Source organism: Symphalangus syndactylus, chromosome 1, assembly GCF_028878055.3.
Source record: "Symphalangus syndactylus isolate Jambi chromosome 1, NHGRI_mSymSyn1-v2.1_pri, whole genome shotgun sequence".
NCBI lineage: Eukaryota > Metazoa > Chordata > Mammalia > Primates > Hylobatidae > Symphalangus > Symphalangus syndactylus.
Window position 1 is genome coordinate 133,821,207 of NC_072423.2, and position 19,231 is coordinate 133,840,437.

The following is a 19,231-nucleotide window of genomic DNA, read 5'->3' on the forward strand; positions in this document are numbered from 1 at the left end:
TGAGAACATTTCCGTGATGCCAGGCTTACAGACAGCACATGCTCTGAGGATAAGGTTTTGAGAGACTCTTCACATCTAGAATGATGTTGCCCATTGAATATCCCCAATTGTGGATCTTGCAGACATACATGAATTAATATATTCCAAATTGATGTAGTTTCTTCCTGCACATCTGCTCCCCCTGTATCTGTGTTAATGACTCTTATACCCATTTAGTCACCAGAACCAAATACTTGGGAGCTTAGAGAAGAAGGGGATCATCTTTCCTTTCTCTTTTTCTCCTCCCCACATCCAATCAATTCTGAAGTCCTGTGGCTTTCATCTTCTCATTTCCCTGATCACCACATTAGTGGGCTTGTCCAGCCTTCCAGTCTCTTTTCTGGCTCAATCCCTTTACTCCTCCATAGTGGAGAATGCCACAAGGCTGATCAGGGTGCTCTTTAATTTTTGTGGCTCTTGTGGGACCAGGTTATATTTTATCAATGCTATTAAGTGCTTATAATAAGTAGGACCTTATAGAAAAAGATCAAGGCATGGATGAATCTCTCTACATTCATGATTCCTGCCTAGTGTCTTTTCTGCTAAGCTATGCTTATCTCACCATATATCTGAATATTATGTTGCTCAGTTTTTCCAGAAAATGCACCGAGATTTATTTCCCCGTGGTTTTTCCAAGTTTCCGCATCCTCATTAGTTCTCATTAACTCCTATCCTACCATAGTGATGGTTTTTTGAGCCATTTCTCGGCAACGGTTCACCTACCTTCAGCAACCATAAATATCCATGGACATGCACACAAACATTCACATACACATACAAATACACAGACATCCACAATACATGCATACACACAAAAATACACACACACACATTTTATTCATCCTATATTGCTACATGCTGTACAATGAATTATAATTAGAGCATCATTTGATTTTCAGTCTAAATAGATGGTTACTTATTGGCACACAGACTTAATTATGTCATCTCAGGTCAGAATTTTATCCTCATGAGTTCAGATGGAGTTTTGCCTCCTTGGGTGCACAAATAATGCATCTTAAACCTTCAGACAGAAGGTTTATGTTCTTTTTTCAGTAACGATGATAAGTTAGTTCTCTTTCTCCTTTGTATTTAAGGTACTCCCAGGAGATGAAGGTGTGATAGCCAATACCTGAGAACTAAGTGTACTTTTTAATAGACTCAGAATTAACACATTGCAGTGGGATGCAAAAATCCCTTTTCTGTCTCTACCTAGTGAAGCAAATATTATTGGATAAACAACTTCAATAGAAGTTACTACTTACAGTAGTAAGTCTATTTTTATTTATTTATCAAATAGACTTTGTAATAGTCTTCAAACAATTTAGCCCTCACTGTGTCCCAAACTCCTTGAGATTCTTTTATTAGTATTTTCTAACGCTTGTTAAGGGAACATTTTCTTTTATGACATCTCTAAATATCATTGTTTCCAAGATGCTATATCATTATATTGTCAATGAGTTACTTCTTCAATGATAGTTTTTCAATTTCTCTTAAGGTTTTAATTTCTTCTTCAATTTCTCATACCTGTGCCCTAGTATTTCTTTCAGCTCATTAATGATGAAAATAAGCTAGTTCTTATAAACTCTTAGTTGTCAAATCTTATAATCTTATCTTTTGAGGAAAGAACTAGCATTTAGAGGATAAATTTAACTGCTAATGTGGTAATGCTGGACACACCAGGAATTAGGGGCAAATCTGAAACCAGCAGATGTCCTGGAAACATTAACTCTTGACATCAGAAAGGTTCCCTGGGATGCAGAGTAGTCACCCCGGAGTCTTGCAGATTAAGAAAAAGCTCCCATAGCACACACACATATTTAAAAGAATTGCTTGAAGTGACTAGTTTTGAAGTGCAAATGGAAGCAGAGGTGGAAGTAGAAAAATAAATAGAAATGTTTGTCTCAGGAAGTCATGTGTGGGCAAAGACAGTCACAGGCCCAGGGCTTTAAGATATCTCCCAGGGAGCTATCTTCCTGTTGCAGATGCTCACGCCTTTGTCCTGCAGGGTTGTTTTGTACACCTCAGAAACAGTGCTTGAAATTCAAGAAAGTAAGCATTGTAGACTTGAGATGAGTTCTCCGCCCTAATTTATAAAATAGGCAAATTGTTTAGAGTCCACTGCTTTAACCCTATTTTAGTCAGTGATTTGTAACAGAGCCTTCATCTCAAGCACTTGAGGGGCTTGAGGAATGGAAATTAGGTCTGCGAGTTACCAGCATATGGTTTCAATGGAAGCCTTGGATGTGAATGAAATTATCCAAGGAGAGAGTAAAGTATGAAGAGAAGATGAACGAGTGAATGAAGGAGGAAGCCACTGAAGGGTCATTATATGCTATCTGAGAGGGAGGAAGGAGCCATTTTTTCTAATATTGCAACTTGCCACCTTACCTCCTCTCCAGACCTCCTTTATTCTAGTCAAGTTTATTTTCCTATAGCATTTTTCACTTATTAAAATACTACATCATTTACTTTTATTTTCTTGTGTTTTATTTTATATCTTCTCTGCCTCCTGTCCCTTACTAGAAGGTAAGCCCCATGAGGACAGATTCCAAGCAGGTAGAAGAGTGACTAGTACTTTGGAGGTGCTTAGTCATATTTACTGGATGAGTGAAAAGCATAGCAGTGTTTCGAGAGGAAAGTCTGCTACAGACTGAATGCTTGTGTCTCTCCAAAATTCTTATATTGAAATCCTAACCTGCAACGTGATGGTATTAGGAAGTGTGGCCTGTGGTAGGTGATTAGATTATGAGGGCTCTGCCCTCACCAATGGGATTAGTGCCCTTATAAACGAGACATTGAAAATTTATCTTTTGAGGAAAAAATAGAAAGCTGTCCTCCAAACAAGTGCAGGTGCTGGCTGTGGGGAGTGAAAGCACACCAAAAATAGGAAATGCGAAAGGGATTTGAGGGGATATGGGTGGAACACTCACAGCTTGTGCTTCATGATCTTTTGGAAATATGAAGCAAATCTTCTGAGATCTCAGTAGATGAGAATATGAGAAATTTGTCTGTGGGGAGCCAAAGACATTTTCTGTGTTGAGCATGTTTTCCTCTTGTTAAAGCATTTTTTTTTTTTTTAATGCGAACAGCTGATGAAGGGATGGCAGGGAATACTTTTTGCACAGTTAAAACCAGCAGAGCCTTGTGGAAATCTAAGCCCCAATTCCCCCATTTCCATACTATTGAACTGAAAAACACTAAAAATGAAAATGCTTAACTGATAGACCTAGAAATCATACTTTTCTTTGCAAATACATACTATAAATCTTACACTAGGAATTCTTCTTCTTCTCAAGAACAGTAATTTGTTGATTATTTTTAAGTCAATGCTGATGTATACCTGCCCTGATTGTTTTGATGCTAATTTATGAATTTCTGTATACCTTAACCCACTGTCAATGCTAACTATATTAATCTTTACTCCATTAGAGTACTGAGGCCAGACCCAAGTACTTATTATGGAACTGAATTAGCAAGCTACTTAATTTAGGGTGTGTGTGTGTTGAGTACTTTTAGTACTTTGTTTTTTAGTGTACATATATGTTAAAGGAAACTTCTATTATTACAAAATGTCCAAGGGAACTACACTCGCCTCCACATAAATTAAATCCAATTAAATTAAAAAATAGATTCAAGAACCCTTGCAGATTATTTAAATGTTGTTTAAATTGTGTGGCAATTTCAGAAGCAGCAAACATGGTAGATATTGTCATTTCCCGCAACATATTTAAATATGGTCTTCCCCCTACTTTATATGCTAGAGCTGAATAGCAAAGGGGAAGGCTCTATCAGTCAGTTTTTTCCGAATTAACACCTTATCATTAATCACCACAAAGTCTCAGTGGCATTCAACTTCAGAATCACAGGTATGTGAGCCTGCTAGGCTAGTTCTCCAGCCTGTTGGTATATGGGTTGTCTGGGGGCAGACGGGTTCTGTGTGTCTTATGCTGGGCCCCGGCTGCAAGGGTGGAAGCTACCTGTTACATATTCTTCCTGTGGTAGTGGACTGAAGCTCCTAGAAGGATAAATGGAAGCCCTCGGTACCTGTTCAGACTGAGGCTCTAATCAGGTTATTGTCACTTCCACATTCCACTGGTCAAAGGAAGAAAACACAGTCAAAACCAAAGGCAGGAGCGGATGATGAACACTGCCTTGAAGAGGCTACAGCAAGGGTGAGATGTAGAGAAGCTCCCACAGCAGCAAAGAACTGGGGCCAGCAACTCCATCTACCACAGTGGGCTAGCTCTTTCTGGAAATAAACACATCCTTGGATGCATACTAGGTGATATTTATATGAGTTCTTGGTATTTAGTGCTTAAGCTGGAATTGCTTGATATGCTTCCTGGTTCATCTGAGGCTGGGAAATTTCAAACAGACTTTTTGATATCCTTTCCTGAAATAGTGATTAAGTTAAGCATTTCAGATACTTAAAAAATAACTCTAATAAAGGTTGAAAACTGGATCTTTCTGAGCAGATTCTCCCTTCCTTAGCATGTATTGTCCTTATTTTACGTCAGCCCTGAGGTACTGAAGAGTGAGCCGTATGGGGAGAAGGTTGATGTCTGGGCAGCAGGTTGCATCCTTTATCAGATGGCGACTTTGAATCCCCCCTTCTACAGCACTAACATGCTGTCCTTGGCTACAAAAGTAAGCAACACTGGGAGACAAAAGGGTCTCGTGTAGTTAAAAATGCAATTCCTTTTCTTATTAAACAGATCTCTGTGATTTGTATATAACTGCCCATTAAAAGCAAGAATTGTTTTTAACTGCATGATCCAGTTTATTTTTTCCGCTTTCTTCTAAGTATATATCTCGTGTAATGGCTTATTTCCCTCGATAATTGTCTTTATTTATAATACAAAATTATTTTTAAAAAGACATTTTAGTTTTCTATTTTTTATTTATTTATTTATTTATTTTTGAGACAAAGTCTCACTCTGTCGGCCAGGCTAGAGTGCAGTGGCATGATCTTGGCTCACTGCAACCTCTGCCTCCCAGGCTCAAGCAATTCTCCTGCCTCAGCCTCCTGAGTAGCTGGGATTACAGGTATGTGCCACCATGCCTGAATTTTTTGTTTTTTTTTTTAGGTTTCACCATGTTGGCCGGGCTGGTCTTGAACTCCTGACCTCAGGTAATCCACCCACCTCGGCCTCCCAAAGTGCTGGGATTACAGGTGTGAGCCACTGCACCTGGCTAGTCTTTTATTTTTAATTGCAGTCTGGACTACTCACAATCCAGCACCTTATATTATCTCATACACCATTTTATTATGAATCTAAGGTTAATTTTTAACTCAGCTTGGAGAATATAATTCCACATTCAAGAACTGTTTAATTGATGCAAATGTTTTATTTGGTCAGGATTTCTGAGTAAAATTTGTGTATGAAGTTATCCTGCTTAATTAGTAACTCTCAGGTTATGGTCAAGTACTAACTATTCAAAGACATCCGTGGCCCCTTTGCTTCCATCACTCTAGTCTGTTTGTTTTGCAGATAGTGGAGGCGGTATATGAACCAGTGCCAGAAGGTATCTACTCTGAAAAAGTAACAGACACCATCAGCAGGTAATTAGTCTTGCGGCTTCAGACATGTAGGGACAATCAAGAAATACCTCATGTCTATAATTAATCACTATTTATGGATAAAAGCTCATGAAGAGAAAGAGTCCCTACATAATCCAAATCTAGAAAGATGTTTGTGCATCATCAGTAACAGTGACTATTTGGACACTACTTAAGTATCCAAGAGGAAGTAGAGCATTCACTTACTGTGCAACCACTAGAACGATTATTTGGAAGGGTTTGTAACAACCCGTAAAACACATTGTGATATGTGGGTAAAATAAATATGATGTAAAGGTGTTTGTAGCCATGACAAACCCCATAAAAATATGCAAAAAATTGGAAAAAGGCCGGACAAGAACACATGAAACAAAAAGCTATGTTAGATGATAAAGTTGCAGGTACTTTTTAATTTCCATTTTTAAACCGATAATGTAATTTATCATAATTTTTCATAGAGAATCAGGAGCTCCAGCTACCACTATAGCAGGAGTTTAATGAAAGTCATTATTTAGTTGTACTTCCAAAGTTTTGGCCAATGCCTGCTGGCCTGTCACCCATGCTCCCTCCCACTTCCCCTTCTGTTTTCTCTGCTCCAGCCACATGGTGCTTTCCGCCAGTCCTGGCATGAACCCTCCTTCTAGACCTTTGCCCTTGCTTTCATGGTTTCCTAGAACTCTCTTTCGTCAGATATATGTGTGACACAGGCCCTCACTTCCTCTAGGTCTCTGCTAAAATGTTCCCCACCCTGATGGCCCCACTACCTCGCAGTACTCTCTAACCTCCTTGCCTGCTTTAAAAAGCTCACAGCACTCATCATCCCTGACATATTATACATGTGCATACATGCTTTTTGTTTATTGTCTGTCTGTTCCCCACCAAAATGGAAACTCAAGAGCAGGGACTTAGTCAGTTTAGTTTGCAGCTTTTATTGCCCAAAGCCGTGGCTGGCACAGAGTAGACCCTTAATAAATATTGCTTGTAAGAATAAATGACTCATGTATCTGGCTGATTGCTATTTCTGGACCATCTTGGGTACTTAAGTTGCATCTTGAGTACTTAAGTTGGGTACTTAAGTTGATGGGATTTCTCCATCCCATCAAACTGAGCCAAATCCTCAGTATTTTGGATTGTAGAAATTCTAGAGTCACCCCGGATAGAATCTTTTTTCATCTGCCTTCTGAGTCTTTTAAAACTTGGGTTGCTATCTGTGCTAGCACTTAGCCCCATCTCTGATGAAATATAATAGATGTATTATTGTGGCTATACCCCTTTCCCTTTGATTTCTCCTCCTAGCCCATTGTTTGTGCTAATATTACTCCTCACCTGTTTTTGTAGGATGATATCTAAACCTTTCTTTCTTTGGCACAATACTAATCTACAGTCTTATTTTTTTAATTGATTTTTTAAAAAATTGTTAAGTTCAGAGGCACATGTGCAGGTTTGTTATACAGGTAAACTTGTGTCATGGGGGATTGTTGTATAGATTGTTTCATCACCCAGGTATTAAGCCTAGTGCCCAATAGCTATTTTTCCTGATACTCTCCTTCCTCCTGCCCTCCACCATCCAATAAATCCCAGTGTCTGCTGTTCCCCTTTATGGGTCCAGGTGTTCTCATCATTTAGCTCCTACTTATAAGTGAAAACATGTAGTATTTGGTTTTCTGTTCCTGCATTAGTTTGCTAAGGAAATGGCCTCCAGATCCAGCCATGTTCCTACAAAAGACATGAGGTTGTTGCTTTTTATGGCTACATAGTATTCCATAGTGTATGTATACCATATTTTCTTTATCCAGTCTAGAATTTATGGACATTTATGTTGATTCCATGTCTTTGCTATTGTGAATAGTGCTACAGTGAACATATGTGTACAGGTGTTTTTGTGATAGAATGATTTGTATTCCTTTAGGTATAGAGCCAGTAATGGGATTGCTGGGTTGAATGGTAGTTCTGTTTTTATGTCTTTGGGGAATCACTACACATTGTTTTCCACAATGGTAAAACTAATTTACACTCCCACCAACAGTGCATAAGTGTTCCTTTTTCGCTGAACCTTTCCAGCATCTGTTATTTTTTAACTTTTTAATAATAGCCATTCTGACTGGTATAAGATGGTATCTCATTGTGATTTTGATCTGCATTTTTCTAATGATCAGTGATGTTGAGCTTTATTTCATGCTTGTTGGCTACATGTATGTCTTCTTTTGTGAAGTGTCTGTTCATGTTCTTTGCCCACTTTTTAATGGAGTTGTTTTTCTCTTCTAAATTTGCTTAAGTTCCTTATAGAAGCTGCATATTAGACCTTTGTCAGGTGCATAGTTTGCAAAAATTTTCTTCTGTTCTGTAGGTTGTCTGTTTACTCTGTTGATAGTATCCTTTGCTGTGCAGAAGCTCTTTAGTTTAATTAAATCCCACTTGTTGATTTTTTCTTTCTTTTTTTCTTTTTTTTTTTTTTTTTGTTTTGAGTTGGAGTCTTGCTCTGTTGCCCAGGCTGGAGTGCAGTGGTACGATCTCAGCTCACTGCAACCTCCGCCTCCCGGGTTCAAGTGATTCTCCTGCCTCAGCCTCCTGAGTAGCTGGGACTGTAGGCCCGTGCCACCACACCTGGCTAATTTTTTGTATTTTTAGTAGAGATGGGTTTCACGGTGTTAGCCAGGATGGTCTCCATCTCCTGACCTCGTGATCTACCCGCCTCGGCCTCCCAAAGTGCTGGGATTACAGTCGTGAGTCACCATGCCTGGCCCCCAGCTTGTCAATTTTTGCTTTTGGTATCTTTGTCATGAAATCTTTGCCTGTGCCTATGTTCTGAATGGTATTGCCTAGGTTGTCTTCCAGGATTTTTGTAGTTTTGGGTTTTACATGTAAGGCTTTAATCTGTCTTGAGTTGACTTTTGTATATGGGGTTCAGTTCAGATTTTTGTAAAGGGGTTCAATTTCAATTTTCTGCATCTGGCTAGTCAGTTATCCCAGCACCATTTATTACATGGGGAATCTTTTCCCCATTGCTTGTTTTTGTCAGGTTTGTTGAAGATCAGATGTTTGTAGGTGTGCAGCCTTATTTCTGGGTTCTCTTTTCCGTTCCACTGGTCTGTGTGTCTATTTTTGTATCAATACCATGCTGTTTTGGTTACTGTAGCCCTGTAGTATAGTTTGAAGTCAGGTAGCATGATGACTCAAGCTTTGTTTTTTTTTTTTTTTTTTTGCTTAGGATTGCCTTGGCTATTCAGGTGCTCTTTTGGTTCCATGTAAATTTAAAAATCTTTTTTTTAGTGGTGTGAACAATGTCACTGGTAGTTTGATAAGAATAGCATTGAATCTATAAATTGCTTTGGGCAGTATTGTCATTTTAATGATATTGATTCTTTCTATCTGTGAGCATGGGATATTTTTCCATTTGTTTGTGTCATCTCTGATTTCTTTGAGCAGTGTTTTGTAGTTCTCTCTGTAAAGCTCTTTTACTGGTTAGCTGTATTCCTAGGTATTTTATTCTTTTTGTGGCAATTGTGAATGGGATTGCATTCCTGATCTGGCTCTTGGCTTGACCCACAGCCAGTGTTATACTGAATAGGCAAGAGCTGGAAGCATTTCTCTTGAAAATCAGCACAAGACAATACTTCAACATAGTATTGACGAGTTAATGGGTGCAGCACACCCACATGGCACATGTATACATATGTAACTAACCTGCACGTTGTGCGCATGTACCCTAAAACTTGAAGTATAATGAAAAAAAAAAAAAAGAAAGTACTGGTCAGAGCAGTCAGGCAAGGGAAAGAAAGGGCATCCATATAGGAAGAGAAGAAGTCAAACTATCCCTGTTTGCAGATGATGTTATCTTATATCTGGAAAACCCAATAGTATTGGCTCAAAAGCTCCTTAAGCTTATAAACAACTTCAGCAAAGTTGCAGGATACAAAACCAATGTGCAAAAATCACTAGCATTTCTATACAACAACAGTGAAGCCGAAATCTACAGTCTTAAGGCCTCAGGCTCTGAAGACAGGCTTACCTGGGGCTAAGTCATGTAAACAGTTGCAAACTCTAAAAAGTGATTTGAGGCCAGGTGCAGTGGCTCACACCTGTGATCCCAGCACTTTGGGAGGCTGAGGCAGGCAGATCACCTGAGGTCAGGAGTTTGAGACCAGCCTGGACAACATGGTGAAACCCCATCTCTACTAAAAATACAAAAATTAGCCAGGCCTGGTGGTGTGCACCTGTAATTCCAGCTACTTGGGAGGCTGAGGAAGGAGAATCACCTGAATCTGGGAGGTGGAGGTTGCAATGAGCTGAGATTGAGCTATTGCACTCTAGCCTGGGTGAAAAGAAAAAAACTCCATCTCAAAAAAAAATTTTAAATAAAAATAAAAAAAAGAGTGATTTGACCATTATTTCTGCATCCCTGTTTTCTGATCTAGTAGAATTAGAATCATAATACTACCAGTCTCATTAGGCTGATGTGATGATTACACAAAGTAACATATGCAAATCACTTAGGATAGGGCTTGCAGAATGGTAAATACTTGAGCAATTTTGGCAATCATCATGGTTAATATTATGGGAAATGAGACGAACCTGTCTTTAAATCATTTGATTCCACAAACACTGGATCATGCCTTGTTGTTAATGAATCCAAATATATTTAAACTGCTCATCTCTATGTTTGTTCCTGTTCTTTATTGTTTTTTGGAAACTACATTAAAAATTGACAGAGTCGTCAGAGGTGTCAAGACAAAAGTACCATATTTGCTCATTTAATTTCTCCTTTTAATAGGTATTTGAGTGCCACAAAGGGCAAGGGAGGGGTAGCGCAAATAACAAGCTGCAGAGACATTGCTTTGATTTTGTAAATCTGGGCAAATAGGACTGTAAATCTCTTCTGAAAGTAATAGACCCTGGCTATGGCTACCCAGGACTCTTGGGGTTAACATACTAGTAGGGGAGTCAGATAGCAACATTAGAGTGTAAAGGTTTAGAGCGTCACCAGGTTCTGGAGTCAACTGGATTCTAATGCCTCCTCTTCCACTCAATTTAACTTCCCTGAGGCCCAATTTTCTCATCTATGATGTGTGGGTAGCAGTAGTAATTACTTTGCAGCAGGATGAGGCCCAATTTTCTCATCTATGATGTGTGGGTAGCAGTAGTAATTACTTTGCAGCAGGATGAGGCCCAATTTTCTCATCTATGATGTGTGGGTAGCAGTAGTAATTACTCTGTAGCAGGATGAGTTCATGAGTCTGATGAACTCCTCAGACACTGAGTTGTAGAAGGAAAGGGCTTTATTCAGCTGGGAGCATCGGCAGACTCACGTCTCCAAAAACTGAGCTCCCCGAGTGAGCAATTCCTGTCCCTTTTAAGGGCTTACAACTCTAAGGGGGTCTGTGTTAAAGGATCGTGATTGATTGAGCAAGCAAGGGTTACTTGACTGGGGGCTGCATGCACTGGTAATCAGAACAGAACAGAACAGGACAGGGATTTTCACGATGCTTTTCCATACAATGTCTGAAATCTATAGATAACACAAGCGGTTAGGTCAGGGGTTGATTTTTAACTAACAAGTCCAGGGCACAGTGCTGGGCTATTTGCCTGTGGATTCCATTTCTGCCTTTTAGTTTTTACTTCTTTCTTCGGCGGCAGAAATTGGGCATAAGACAATATGAGGGTGGTCTCCTCCGTTAACTTCATGGGCTTGTTTTAAAGCTTAAATCGGATAGTGCTTTTGACACACTTAACACAGTACCCAGCAAGTTGTAGGCACTCAATAAAATTAGGTATTATTATTATTAATAATGATATTATATTATTTACAGAATGAAGTCTATAAAGCAAATTGTGATAAATGTGACGAAAAATGGTAAAGGGGGCAATGAGAGATTACAGAAGGACCTGTCTTACTCTGGGAATTTGCAAAAAGTTTCTCTGAAGAAAGGACATGTAATCTGAGACCTGGAACATTTCATTAACTCTCAAATAGTAAGCAGCATTTCGCAGACCAGCATCTGTGAAGGCTTTGCTGAGGGAAAGAGCTTCTTAATTTGAGGTTGCTTTTAATTTAAAATACTAAGATGCCATAATAAGTTAGAACTGACAATTCAACTTTATATCTGACAATAAATTAAGATTGCAGGGTGCATTCTGTAATAAATTTATTTCCGTTTAAAGTTAAGACTCCTCATTGTCTGGGTTTACATTCCAAATAAAGTTTTATCTTCAGAAAATTTGACTTAAAACTGAAATCAATCATGCATTATATGCAATTGCATATTTAATTTACTTTGGATTTTTAGTATTAAAAAATTGAGTTCTGAAAGAATTAGGGAACAAACTCAAATTTCCTGTTTTCTTAAAGCAGTGATGCAAGGGACACATAAAGGCAAGTGTTCCTAATGATCATTTATGACTCAGCAAAAGATCAGGCTCACAGCCAATCTTTAGTAATTTGATAGAGCCTTTGAAATAGAAGACAGCTCTTGACAGAAACTTTTATTATAATCATTCCTAAACAATATATTATTTCTAATCATATATATCTTCTTTTCTCTATTTTACTATCTTCTCATTATTTTTCACATCCTTGTCAAGTAGAGCTCACACAGTTTGCATTTCTAATGTGCAGCATGTTTCCTTTTTCCTGTTTGCTCATGTGGTATACAAGCACATTTGTTATTGAAACTTGTCTTTCCTAGCAGGCCTTCAAATTGGGAGAATAACTTAGCAACCCTGAGGAGTTTGGGGCAGAAAATAAATATATTTTTTTGTTCTGCTCAGTACTAGGATTACTATTTTTACCTACCAGTATGCTATTAAGAGAATATTGTCTGTTTACTTTTTAAAAAGGGAGAACATTTCCTTTTACGCATAAAATATTCTATTAAAATAATTGCCTTATTTTTCTCTCTCTGTGCCTGGTTGCATAAGCTGCCTGGTGCTTTGCTTCAGAAGCAGTCATGAGGACTAACAAAGTTAATACTTTCAGCTAGCTCCAAGGACAAATGGATCTTTATATTTTTCACCCCTTTCAATTCTTTGTATCTTAAAACATGACATGAATGTAATTGAACAAGATATCCTAATTCTTTCCATCTGGCCTTTCAGAGTGGAGTGGGGACAAAGTGGATGTGGTGAGAATATCCCCAATTTTTTTTAGGACCAGATTTTATGCTTATTTGTTTACAGAATCATTGGTAGACAATCTTTAGCATGTATTATTACTCTGATTCAGTTGCTCTTAAGAATTTCTCTGAAATACCTAAGCAGGGAGTCATTTCAGAGCAACGAGACTATCCTGGAACTTCTGGTAGGAAATGTTCCTGGGAATCCAAAAGTCTATGGCTAAATATTTTGGGTTATGTGTAGGTAAACTTTTTAGATGTTAGGCTGAGTTTGTTTGTGGATTTATTCATTGATTCATTCATTCATTTGCTGAATACCTATCAGGACTCAGATTCCATTGTATATGCTGGGAGATCTTAGTGAAGGGGACACCTGTCCCTCTTCTCTAGAAGTTTCCAGTTTAGTGGTGAAACAGACCATTATAATGAAATAATTACAATAGTTTTAAGTACTTAAGTGCAAATGGTGCAAAAAGAATGTACAAAAGGGGCTCAGGATATCTGTCTGAGGGCAGTCCAAAAGTATTCCTAATGGAGCCTGGAAAAAGAGTGGGATTTTGGCAAGTATATAAGAGATGGTGGCTGGGAAAGACAACATACCATTGGCAAAAAAAAAAAAAGAAAGAAATCAAGCATGTGGAATAAAATAAGCAAAGAAATGGGGGTATAGGAGAGACAGGTGCTATTTGGGGAAGTGCAGGTAGCTGCATTGGATGTGTTGATGGAGGAGGGGAAAGAGTGGAGGAATTTAAGGGCCAGTTCAAGAGAGACCTTGTATAGCATTCTAGGAATTTTAATTTTATCCTATTGGACCATGAGAACTATTGAAGAATTTTGAGTAGAGAAATAATATAGTCAGATTTAGGAATATTATTCTGGTTAGCAGTTTACAGTACAGACCAGAGGTAGACAAGAAATGAGTGTGTTATTTAGGAGACTCTTTCAGTAGTCCAAGTAAGTGACGTTGTAATAGCCAAATAGCTGTGGGATTACAGGGGAAGGATGTGGATTCAAGAAATATTTAGAAGGTAGAAGTCACAGGACTTAGTGTTTGTTAAATGTAGGAAGAGATGGAGGATACATAAAAGTGTGGATTTTGTTTTCAATGTATTGAAATTTTACAATGTGTGTGCACTTCACAGAGATTACCTCATTCAAACTCCATACCAGTTTAATGAGGTAGATACTATAATTATCCCATTTTACAGGTGGGCTATCTGAGTCTTAGAAGCTATGTAACTTGCCCAGGATCTGACCTAATAAATGGTAAATGAGGTTTTAAACCCCAGCAAAATGATCCAGAGCCTGCATGCTGAGTTATGATGCTAAACTGCATCTTCTTTGTGGTGCCTTTTCTAGTGATGGCAAATACAGGACCAGGAGAGTAACCTTGGGCAAGGAGATGACTATATGCCAGGAGAACAAAGGTCATTTCCATTCCCATATACCATAATATGTAGCTATATAATTTATAAAACTAGTTTATGTTGCTTTTTTTTTGATTTTTAGAAAAGCTCAGCTGATAATTCAGCTGCCAATATTACCTTGAAGCAGCTTAAACATCTGCAGTCTAAGAATTCAGAATATCCACACTAATGAAAGGCTTAGATACTGGGCTTTTTTTTTTTTTTTTTTTCACCTGCCAGTGAGTTGGCAGTGATTTCAGAAAGCAGCCACCCCATGCAGGAGAAGATGGTCCCATCTGCCCATCCAAAGAGCATCTTCATGCTCAGCCTGGAACCCTTACCTTCCAGCCCAAGTGCAAAGAGAATAACACTGCCTCTTTTTCCTTCCTTAGCTTTCCATATGCCTTTTGAGAAGTCTTGGACTCAAAGCTGTGCTTGATATCCATCTTATCCCAGGTTACCTTAGGTGAAAATACCATAGTGGACACACAGTGGTTTAACCTTGACCCTTTACACTCTGTGGCCTGCTCCCAACATTGACCAGAGTGTTATAATTATCTTATGTTATCTTAGGTGCCTCACTCCTGATGCGGAAGCTCGTCCAGATATTGTAGAAGTCAGTTCGATGATATCAGATGTCATGATGAAATATTTAGACAACTTATCTACATCCCAGTTGTCCTTGGAGAAGAAGCTAGAACGGGAACGAAGACGCACACAAAGGTATTTTATGGAAGCCAACCGGAACACCGTCACATGTCACCATGAGCTGGCTCTTCTATCTCACGTAAGTGCAAATATTTCAATCTGTTCATGATGCGCTCCAATGGGCTGTCTGAAGTTGTTCATGCTTGTTTTAAGGAACATTCATCAAAAGTTAGAAAAATAGTTACATGCAGTATTTCAGTAGTATAGTTACGTATTTATATCCATTTCTGTATCTTATACACAAATTAAAATAATTAAATATGACTGACCTTCCTAAGAATGAATCCATAATTTATTGTATTTTTGCAAAAATCAGAGGTATCACAAAGTTCTCTTAGCGAAGTTTAAGTTACAGACTGTAAAATTAGCAGTGAATGCTTATATTTAATTTCTTTAGCAATCTGACTGCAACTTTTGGGAATACGGATGAAAATGTTGTGAGTTAATTCAGAGAAGGAAATAATATTTGCCTTTAAAATTGTTCGTATTGGTCTTTGCAATTTCTTTCATTGCTGTTTGTGGTATAAATAATGTTGCCATGCTTCAAATCAGAATATGTCTTATTTTTCTTGCCAAGAACCTTTAGATTGTTTCGATATTTAAGTATATTTCTGAACATTGCTTGGAAAAGAGATGCCAAAGCTACAAATGTCCACATGTGCAAGCGATGGTGCCAGTGATGCTCTTGTTGCTGTCTCTTATTTTCTTTCTTCTGTGTCTTTGTTGCAATCACTATCAATGTTCTGTTGTTTGCTCATGCTTTGGGCCTCCACCCAGTGTCGACCTCGTAAGGGGACTTTCACCCTTTTTTTTTTTTTCCTGTCCTTGGGGTGGGCCCAAGGCAATTGGATCATAAAACTCTTTCTTAGGGTACCTGGTCATTAAATTCCTTCCCAGGATCCTAAGGACCTGCTCCATCTCAGCTGGGAAAATTATGTAAGAAGTTGGTCTCAGAGAGGCAGTTCTGATTTCTTGAATAACAGTGTTTCCAGTGAACTGCTTTCTGAAAAGAAGGAAAGTACTACTGTTTAGTGGGTTTGTCTTCAGGTATTTGGAATCCAGAAGTTGAAGACTGAATGCAGTTTTCATTTGGGAAGGAAACTCTTTCATCTTCATTGCCTTAAATGCTGAGCCTAGCTGTAATTTTGCAGAACACTCCATGATGATTATTTAAGTTATATGTTTATGTAAAGGAGCATATAACTTGGAGTTATAGCCCTTACTAAACACAGTTAAATCTCAGACAGGGAGTTAGAGCTCACTTTGCTTTTTATTTTACTACCTGACTTAATAGTAACTAGGCAACAATGCATCATTCTGTGTATGTCATGTTGCATTCTAAATAGAGTATTCCTAGTAGACTAAAATGCAAGAGATTTAGCTATTTCTAGATATCTTAGGTATTTGGGGCCTTCTATTATTAAGTTCTGCACTGCAGAGCTACTTAGCTAATTTCCAGTTGTATGTGAAAGAGTCATTTCATATTAGATTCGTGTGGCTGATGTGGAGCTGAGTGGCATTAGTTTACAATCTAACAGCAGAAAGTCTGTTATCTTTAGCAAAACACCTTGAGAAGGACCATTACTTATCTATTTATTTGTACTTCTCAGCTTAAAAAATTCTTTATTGTGGAAAATTTCAAACATTTATAAATGCAAAGATTGCTTCCTGTACCCATCCCAGCTTCAACAGTTAGCTATTCAGGGCTAATCCTGTATCATCTCTATTCCCACCTGCTTCCTTCCTTCCCCAGATTATTTTGAAGTAAATCCCAGATACCATATAGTTTCCTCTATCAGTATTTCCATATGTATTTGGAGAGTCATTTTAGCTATAGAAATATAATTTTCAGGCTATCGCCAGGTAAAATAAAGGGAAAGCTCTGAAGCCAAGGGAGGGATTTTAATGTTCCAGAGGTTGTATACTCATTTGTAAATTAAGGGGTGGAGGATATTATCTACCTCAGAGGGTACTAGGATAAATGAGCTAATGTGTTTGAATATATTGCAAGACTTTAAAAGTGGCGTAAATTGTAAGATAGCATCAGTTATATAAATGAGCATAGCTTTTGTTAGAATAATTTGTTGATGGAACTTGTTAATCTAGTGCTAACTTGTCCAAGTAGTCTCTACATTAAATCCTTATGTCAGGCATACAGTTAATGCATATATATTAGCACCTGCTGCTAGCCAGCCTCAGTGCCCTCATTGAGCATTCAGGTTTTTATGGACCATACAGAAATGCTTTACTTCAAAGCAAAGTTTATATTCCTGCTTTAAATAGTCATACAATACTTTCTCCTTTCGCACTATTTTAAGTCTACTGATGTAGTTTCATTTCAAGGTTAACCAAATGTTAACTGAAAGGAAAAAATGCAGCTTTATTAAAGAAGCAAGAAGGAAGTAAGATTGCGTTTCATCAAAAGACAGTATGCAGTTAATTGGCATTTTTTTCGCTGGGGACCAATTATTATTTTTAAAAACTTACATCTACACCATTGCTGCAGAAAAATTATAGGTGTAAAATTTTATGACTCTTTTTTCTTAAGCAGTATTATGATTATCTTATTTCAGATATACTGAAATGTTCTCCCAGATCAGTTATTATCAATAATGCAGTTACATAATCCAGTGATAAATTATAGTCAAGGGAAAGAGAAATTAGTGGGTTCAGTAGAACTTTATGAATTCCCAACATCAATAAGGAGATCCACTGTGAATTACTGAAATTTTGCAAATTAGTGGGTAAGCAAACAATTGATAAGAAACATTAAAAGTTTCTATTTCATGGGGAAGTATTCTATTTACTTTCATATTTTAGTCTATTCTTAATTATGGCAATTTTTATAGTGGCCTAGTAAAGGTAAGTACTAATATGTATTTTAGAAGGACAGGGAAGTCTTCACTAAAAAGTTCACTCTGCGTGCTGTGGTTTACCCACTATGAAAGTGAAGCAAACCTTTCCTTTTGAAGAATGTTTTCTGATTCTTACAACTTAAAATTAGAGATCATAAGGAGAGCATAGAGTTGAGAATGATAAGAATCACGCAGAGTAAAAGGAAGTAAAATTTTAACTTAAATGTGTAATAATTAGAATATTGTCATGTAGAGGGTATTGTGGCATCATAATAGTGAAAATCGTGATCCATGTTTTGGCACTGTTCACAGTATAGTGAACACAGAGAATCATTACCCTTTCGATCTTATATCCCAGGCAGAAAAATCAATCAAAGACATTTCTGAAGAGTCTACTGCTTATATCTTTCCCAACAAATACAATAATGTGTATTAAAGAAATTCAGCCTGACAAAACCTGGAGAATGAATGGAAAGCTTCAATTCCGTTAGAATTATTGGGATTTTGTAGAGACAGCTTTAGACTAATATTTAAATGGGTGAGAAAAGCATATTTCTAAGTGTACAAATGGAGCAGAATTGAGTGTTCCAGGGAGACTGAAGAGAAATCATGAGAGAAGCATGCTCTCAGTGCGAGGCTTGGAGGAATCACAACTACTTTTCCAGTGAAATTTGACAGGAAGTTTGTCTTCACCACTCCCTATTTAAAGGCTGAATGATGATTTCTTTTTACTAGTTTAGTAAGTTTGTTCAGTTTGGAGAACTGCTTTCACATCTATAACACAAAGAGAGAAAGATTGAAAATCCCTGTGGTATATAATTAATAATGAAGGAACAAGCATTTGTTGGATGTCTTCTGAATGTAAGGCATTATGTTTGGTATAGTGAAGTTTATAAAAAAATATAAACAATGACCCCAGTCATGAAGTAGCTGATAATCTACTTGGAAAGACAAGATAGATGTGCATATGCAGGAGGAACTTTCTAATGATTCCGAACAGTTTGGGTAAATAAATGAGATAAGGGAGGGAAATGAATTAATGAGGCCTAGGGAGGAGGATCTCAGAGCCAAAGGAAGATAGGGTCTTGATAACTAGATAAGGAAATCACTCCTTGATGGAAAAGAATAACGTTAAGTGCAGAAATTCCAGCTCAGCTCACTTAATACTAAGAATCAAACTTAGAAATGGATTTGTTTTATGTTTTAATTGCACAAGGAAAAGGAAACCAGGAGAAGTTAAAAGACTTGTCCAAGGTCATCTAGCTAGTTAGAGACAGCCCCAGGACCAAAAACTGCGTCTGCTGATTTACAATGCATATTTTTATATGTGTAGTTTGAAAAGCCTGGGGAAGTAGGCTGGAGCTAGATGATGGATGTTTGTGAATACCTCATTAAGCTGTTTGAATTAAATCCTGTGGGTAACGTGGACTAAAACTTTGAATTTCTCCAAAATACCTAACAAGCAAATTGCCAAACTATGAACTAATTCTTTCTTTTTTTTTTTTTTTTTTGAGATGGAGTCTCACTCTGTCGCCCAGGCTGGAGTGCAGTGGT

General features: G+C 37.8%; 1 protein-coding gene across 16 annotated transcripts in view; it reads left to right on the forward strand.

Annotated features, from left to right (window-relative positions):
• The window catches only part of NEK10 (NIMA related kinase 10), a 251,860-nt gene that overhangs the window by 150,097 nt on the left and 82,532 nt on the right, over positions 1-19,231 (forward strand). For 14 of the 16 annotated variants that reach the window (XM_063637016.1, XM_055285235.2, XM_063637000.1 and 11 more), the window contains 3 exons: positions 4,557-4,686; positions 5,532-5,602; positions 14,688-14,901. In XM_063637016.1, the coding sequence (XP_063493086.1) occupies positions 4,557-4,686; positions 5,532-5,602; positions 14,688-14,901 (415 nt within the window). Of the gene's footprint in view, positions 1-4,556; positions 4,687-5,531; positions 5,603-11,406; positions 11,570-14,687; positions 14,902-19,231 lie in introns of those variants that run through there. The other 2 variants (XM_055285340.2, XM_055285338.2) reach the window with 2 other exon arrangements.